Genomic DNA, 7848 nt, shown 5'->3' with positions numbered 1-7848 from the left:
TCTTCTCCCGCCCACTCGCAGACAGAGGCCCATTGATTCAGACGGAGGGACCATGGAAACGACCAACTGCCTGCTCATTACTGGAACTAATCAGTAATCACTCACTGGTATTGATCAGTAATTAATTCCTGATCACTGATATTGATCGCTGACACTTCTGTGGTTGGTTTCCAGGCGTTCTCCACACACACACACACACACACACACACACACACACACACACACACACACACACACACACACACACACCACTTGGTGCTGTCTTTAGACTCTTGAGACACTCTGTTTTTTTCTGCTGCTTTTTTTTCTTCACTGCATCTTGTTTCCTGCCTCCACGCGTACTCCTCTGGGAGACAATCGGGTATACTATCCTCTTTATTGGACATTTATCTCATTTGGCAGGTGAAGTTGCCCACTTCTCACTCCTACGCAATCTTCCAGACTATCTGCCAGTCATAAAATACATCCCCGATATGACTAGGCTCAGTTCCATCGCTTATTATCATTTATTTAACATCTCAAAGCTCTCAAAGGGCCAGTGGGCGTGCCCTGACAGAGAAGCAGCAGAGCGTAGCGTTTTACCATCTGGGTAGCAGTGGGATTAGCACAACACGAGTGCCTGATCTAGATACATCACTAGCCATCAATGGCTTCAAGTCACTCGCTGCTTGTCACACAGGACAGGATGGGCGACTGAGTGCTTACCCCGCAGCTAGGCCTTCAACTTTTGTTCCCTGTGAGCCGTGCACAATATGGACAAAGTCGTGCTGCTGTGATTATCACAGTTTAAATTCATACACCACACAGCCTTCTTTTAAAGAGTCTAAATCTGATTTTTGTTTCTTACGCACACGTTACAGTTGACCTCAACAATCATGCTATGACTCAGTTCAGCTTTAGTTCTTGTCAGTAATAATAGATTTCAGTGATGACCATTTCATAGTGGATCATGACCTCAAAAGCCTGTTAAAAACTTCTTTTTTTTTCTTTTCACAGCCTGAGACAGCACAAACGCTTGAGCTCATCATCCTTTTAAATCTGTCTGTAGGTGTGACTTGTTTTGTATTTATTTTTGTCTCCTATTGTATATTTGCCAGTCCCCACACTTTAGAAATGTGTAGTATTTCATTGCTCTAATTCTCTGCTAATTACAAGCTATTATTGATTTTTAAACTATGTTTTTCTTTTAAAATGCAGATAACATAATCCCATCCAACAAACCCGGTTGTTTGCTATAGACAAAAGTGTTAATCTGTCTATGTCTCTTTGCTACACTGATTCTTGGTTTTAGATTGTACATTTGTGGGGTTTTTTCTTCTGATCATGCGAGTATTGAGGCCACATTATGCAAAAAAATTGTCCAGTTTGAGAATAGAGTCGAAATTTTGAGATCAAACTCAAAAGGTTTTTCTGTAAATAAATTCAATATACCAAAAAGTCGAAATGTGGGGATCAAGTTGTTGTTCCCACGGCTGTTATACTCTCTGTGAAATGCTACAAAATACTTCAAATTTGGTTTTAGTAATAAGGAAATATTTCTCTTTTGTGCAAAGTCAGAAATGCTTTGATGCGACGATTACAGCCTCATGCCGTAAAGATGCAGTATGTTGTATCACAACACGCTGTAAGAGAGCTCTACACAAAGACTTTTGCATAATAACTTGACTTTATTCTGAAAATATTGTTCATAAAAAGCCAAGTAAACTTACGCATTACCAAGAATCTGAGTTACATTTAGTGCAAGACACTGGAAACTGGGTGGTGCTGTAAAATACTGTTGACCAGGCTACTCGTACTATTTAGCCTTTCTGGTTTGCTCAATGAAAGCTTTATGAAGTTCTAATGTAACATTTGGCAGGAGTACAAGCTGAGGGAATAAGCGAAGGGTTTGTTTTAGCCCCTTGGGTTGTTGTTGGACTTCTGACTACCTCCTCCTGAGACCTCAGGGCACTGTGAAGCAACTGACACACAGTTAAAACCACAAATGCTCCACCTCTGCTGACGTAACACGCCAGGTCTCCCTATCCTTATTCTGAGCTCGAGCTGCTTCTTGATTTCCTCATACACAGGTCTTAGGCATCTGCAACTTGTCATCTTCATTTGAATATTTAATTCCTTCAGAGCTGTCTTACTGTGGGATATCTCAGAAGCGCCGAGCATCTGCTTCGTGATGGAGCTCTTCGGTGCATTTATCCGTGCCCGTGCAGTGCTGGGAATGTCATGTAAATTTGATGGCAGCTTCCACAGTTGCTTCTGGCACTCCGGGAGAGTGCAAAAAAGTGAAAAATGCATCTTCTTTTCTGCTGTTTTTCCTGTATGTTTAAAATATAAATGGGCTGCACTTCAAGCTTGATTTGTACCGCTGCAGTGTGACTGGGTGAAATGGCTTTTGTTAATCAAGTCGTCGGAGGATTCTGAGAAAACCAGTTGTCGGGGTCAGAATGGGAGCTAATTAAGGAAAATTTAATGATGTAATAAATTTGTAGTTGCTCTTTATTTGTTGAAGTAGGACAGCTGAGTAATTAATTTTTTACGTTAATGGAAGTCTTTGTTTTCTTTCTCTCTCTGTCTTTCTCTTTTCTTTAGGAACCTGCTGGATAGAGACACGTTCTCCAAGTCAGATCCAAGTAAGCTTGTCTCTTATCACTCTCTCTGTGACACACATGTGCACACAAACAGATCAGTGCAACAGCTCCCAGCAGACCTAACACAAATCCACAGACACATATATATATGCACTCTCTCATGCACGTGTACAGGTGGATTTTAAATTCTACAGGCAAACAGACACAACCGCAGACAAACATCCACCACATGCAGGCAGATTTGGTACTGTGCAAACACAGCTTGCATGCACTACACATGGACACACACACTCTGCCTCGCCTGTGTGAATCAGTAGACATTTGCATATGTCAGGGGTCGTATTCGTCACTGTTCTCTGCTCCCAGTGTGAGTGAGGGGAACCAGATCATCTTCACACACAAACCAGCCGCTTCCTTCCTACAGATTAAACGGCACACATACACACTCCTCACTCACTTGATAGCAGGGGTTCAATTTGGCAACTGGTCCAGTGGTTTTTAAAGGCCCAGTGTGCAATCCAACAGCAATTTGCCTCAGTAGACGGACATTAAGAGCAGGATGAGAAGTCCATTTCTTCTCACTTCAAAGAAGGGTTTTATGTTTAGGCAAACTGTTAACACACAGGCTCTCTATCAGAACTTCATTCTTTTCTGTTACTGATTGAAATGAATTGTCACATTAAGACCAGTGAAAACAAGATAACCAAACAGACACGCTGCTTCAAAAATGGAAATTAATGTTGGTGGTATTTGTTCTTCATATCTCATACACTGTCACATTTGAACCCAGAGTCCTTCTATGGTGCATTTATAATATTAACGAATAGCAGGAATACAGGCATCATCTTCAGATGTACCTATAGAATTTTTAATTGGGGGAAAAACAGGCTTGGTTTTCTTAAATAAGTACTGCAGTGCATTTTTGTTATTTAGAGAAGACGAGCAATGTTGGTACAATTGCATCTTCCTATTTTGAAGTTTGGTGGGGGGGCTAAAACTGTTGTTATATCAAGAAAATCAAAGCAATTCCTGTAAAATTTGGGGAAAACAAACAAAAGGAAGATATGAGCAAATGCTGGTTTGACCCCTTCAATAAGCTTGTCTACATAGGGTTAGAGACCACAGGGTTAGATACCAGTCGGCAACCCCCAGCACAACCCAGTATCGTGGCCCACCGGCATGCAGAAGCTGCAGCAAGCTGCAGTACCAGCAGCTGTGAATGTTTTATGTTAAGTCAATATGAAAATAATGGCAGGAAAACATAAGAGACAATTAAGCTAGGTGGTTAAAATGTAAATATTAACCACAAGCATAATCGTTTGTGGCACAGAAGGACCCTGGAACCTACTTCATACTTTCCTTAGTCACGGCTGCTTGGCTATTGTTCCAATCTTGCTCTAAAAAATTTAAAACAAAAAGATTTCTCTTACTTTTTTATTTTTTCTATCAATTGATATCAGTATCAATTTTCCTCTGTATCAACTGGCACTGGTATCAAGTTTGAAATTCTTGTATTGTGACATCCTTGATAGGTACGAATGGGGTTGTTGCTGTGAAAAGTGAATCCAAAGAGGAAGCACCTTAAATTTGGATTCTTTGTAACGGCTAGCCAGAGGTGACACCTCTGTTTTCAAAAAGAAGTCAGATTGCACAGAAGTCCAAGGAACAGACCAGTTTGGTTCCCTTGATCTCAGTCGAAGCTTGATGGTCTCATTCACTAGTTCCAAGTCTCCTTAAATATAACGTTTGTTTTTTAAATGATGTCTAATTTTAAAACCAAATACACAAGCAGAGTATGATTTAAGGCATTTCTGCTTTGACTGACAGTTGGATTAACAAATATGCATTTAATGACATTTACAAATCATCAAATGTAGATGGCAATGACTTGTTGATGATTGTTGTGATGGCCCATAATGGAAAGAATTGACAATATGTGATTCTAAACAATATCTGAGAAACTCAATAGCTTTGTTTGTCCTAAACACTGTGTACAGATCCTCTCATAGACAGACACACGTGCTCAGACAGGCTTAGGGATTGTAATGCATTTCCTTGTTGTTTTCATCTGTCATTCCTACTTTGTTTTCACCAGCAAACTGTGACACTCATGCCTGTTAACAGCCCGCTAAAAATAACCACGATTGAAAAAAAAAAAAAAAACTCCACATTTACATGAAATCTTAAAAGTTAAAATCATTTTTTAACCTCTGATCATCCGTGGTTTGTTCATCCTTCGTTTCTTTGGCTGAATTTCCTAAATATTAGCACTTTAGCACCTGAGCACTGCACAGCAAGCACTAGCATTTCTCCTTGGTTGGTGGTGTGTGAACCCATAATTGATGAGCTTCCAGAATTGCGGATTGGACCTTTAAATGTCAGATAGTGAGAAAGGAGGATGAGCATCCCTGCGTTTATGCAAGGAGGCACTTGTGCTGCGTCCATGTCTCTGCTCTGCTGACAGCACTGGCCCCAGTCACACAGCATTAGACCGCATCGGCAGAGCCACGCTCACACTCACATGCACACACAAAAGCGCACACATCCAGGGCCTCGGGCAAGCTCACGTACCATATTCATATTAGCTCATAAAACTGAACAACAGTCCAGTGTTTCTCTTTGGTGCATGCTTGTGTGCTTTTATGTGTGTTTGTGTTTTAGCAATTGTTCCCGCGGATGTGCTTTGATCACACTGTTTCGACAATTGGGAAAAGCCCATTAAGAAGACGGGAACATTATCAAACTGTTTACGTTAAAAAAAGTCGCATTTGTGGTGCCTTTGTCAATCTCTTCCCCCCCCTTAATTAAGGAAGAGTTAAAAGTACTGATGGTGAGGACGTATTGTGTACGGGTGTATGATCAATGGCTTTTTTTCTCTGCACATTCACATGGAGACCATGTGTCATCCGGTCCTTCATAGCAAGATTAAAGGATGACTGTATATTCAACCAGCTGAGCCCTAGCGCACTGCACTCTGTACACTATGCAACTTATACAGACTCCAGACTGACAGACTGCCAAAACACAGCAAGTTTGAACACTTCTGCAGCCACACAGGAGGCGGGAATAAATTAGGACATTTTTTTTTTTAAGTTTGCACTCAAATTCAGTGTGAAATTTGTGAGGTGGGGAAAATAAACCCATAAAATGTACAAAACATTATTATTAATAGCTTATCTTGATCTTGACTCGACTCCAGGTGTAGCATCCCTGGCTGAATGATGGTCTCTTATACTGATGCTTCACAGAGGTTTTATTGGAAATGTTTTTATTGAAACATTCAGTGAAGACACCGTAAGAGCTAGGAGCAAAACAAAACCAGCAATATTAATACCATAACATCAAAGGAAACTCCTGCTACATATAGCATATACATCAAATTTACCTCACTCAATTCATTATATCACCTCACTAACTTACAACTACACATAAAGGTCAAGGTCAAGGTTAACAACATAAACTCTATTAAACGACATTTTGATTGCATGTAACTTATTCCGTTAAAGGAAACATTAACAAACCTTGTGCCACTGTCAGCCAGGTACTAATTGGCAAAGTAAACGTACATATTTTTCACTTTAAGGCAAACTATTTTACCATATCCTAAAAGAAACGTTACTAACAGCCCTTTAACGGTTTTGTGCCAGTTTCCTGTTTCAAAATAAAAGCATGGATTTCAAAATAAAACCGAAGTGCCTTTCAAACAAACGTAAAAATATTTACCAAATTTAAGGTCATTTACACCAGGTCTATTCTAAACGATTAAATGTCAGTTTTGTGGTGGGTGGGACTTTATCAGCAAATCAACCTAACCTGATGTTGCAGGAAGATTTCTAAATCTTCATTTGAAGCTAACAAAACAAAGATTTTCACTAACGGCCACGAATGCTAATGAATACATGATTGCACTAGTCATGTGATATCATCAGTTGATGACAGCTAATGCATTCACTTAGGCATAAATTTACAATTAATTAATGCTATAGTTAATTATAACGCAAGCCGTCTCAGTGGAAGGTGTTCCTTTAATAATCAGATGTCACAAAAATAAGTCTCTGGTCTGTCTGATTGCGGTTTTTTTCTGTTATTTTTTTCCTGAGAGGAGCTTTCTGTTTTTAATCTTTTATAAATAGAAGCCTCAGACGTATTTATTTCCATCTTCACCCTTAATGCTTGATGACATCAAGAAAGTATCAGAAACTGCAAATTAATAAATATGTATACCTTCATTATATACAAATAACTGTTTATTTTACTGTATTTCATCTTATCTGTATTATGAACCTTTGAATTTAAGAGCTGTTGGTGCAAGTGAACCTCTTACAGAGTTTATATAGCTGATATATGCTTTACTTAGGTAGGTAAACTCACTGAGACCAAGTTCTCATTTGCAAGAGAGACCTGACTCAGCACATGAAATGAGAAGAGGAAATGTAGCTGTAAGCAGTGATCAGAGGGCCGACTGCATACTCCCTATCATTTTCCATGTGGGGAAAAAAGATGAAAGAAAGAGGCATATTTTTAAAAAAACGAGGATTACAATAATACCGGTCTGTGCGAATCCTGTTTGTTTCCTGGGCTTCTGGTGACTTGACTCATTTTCATTCTTGATAACATAGAGTCGTTGATGTAGAGTGCCACTGTTTCTATCTAGTTGTTGGTTGACTTTTGTCAGAGTCAAGAAAAACTTTTTTAGACACAAATAATCATGTTATCTTGTTAAATAGAGACTTCATGTTAATATTGCAGTTGGGCTGAACTCCGTCTTTCTCTAGCATAAATGTTTTTGTTTAATTATTAGCCGATAGCCAGTATACAATATTGCTAATAGTTAAACCACTAATAGTAAAACGGGAGCTGTAATGGCCCTCAACAAATTTCTTATAAAAACTGGGGCATCAGTCCTTAACATGCTTTGCCGAGTTTGTTGCGCTGCTGTTTATGTGTTCAGCTGCTAGTGAGGGGAGGGGCTGTGTCCCCGCCTGTCTGCAGCAGTACTGTGTGGAGTTGTGTGTCAGCTGAAGGCATATCAAATAAAATAAATTCAATTCAATATTCTGTGTTGGTGTTGGTTTTGTGACATAGAGCAGGGCGATATGGCCAAAAATATTTATCACGATATATATTTGAAAATTTGCGATAACGATATAACTGACGATATAATTGATGCGAGACAAATTACAACTCCACAACATTACTAGCTCAAAAAGACAACCTTCCATTTATTTTCACTTAAACAAGAAGCTGGTTTTTATGTACATTA

At 39.3% G+C, this 7848-nt stretch overlaps 1 protein-coding gene across 1 annotated transcript in view; it reads left to right on the top strand.

Annotated features, from left to right (window-relative positions):
- Positions 1–7848, top strand: part of LOC102199648 (copine-8-like) — an 84717-nt gene that overhangs the window by 13473 nt on the left and 63396 nt on the right. The window contains exon 2 of the mRNA XM_005731534.1: positions 2587–2627. Within this exon, the coding sequence (XP_005731591.1) occupies positions 2587–2627 (41 nt within the window). The remainder of the gene's footprint in view (positions 1–2586; positions 2628–7848) is intronic.

Source organism: Pundamilia nyererei, unplaced genomic scaffold (assembly GCF_000239375.1).
Source record: "Pundamilia nyererei isolate P.nyererei 1_Seehausen unplaced genomic scaffold, PunNye1.0 scaffold00043, whole genome shotgun sequence".
Lineage (NCBI taxonomy): Eukaryota > Metazoa > Chordata > Actinopteri > Cichliformes > Cichlidae > Pundamilia > Pundamilia nyererei.
The sequence above is the reverse complement of the archived record's forward strand: the minus strand, read 5'-3'. Positions and strand labels throughout refer to the sequence as shown.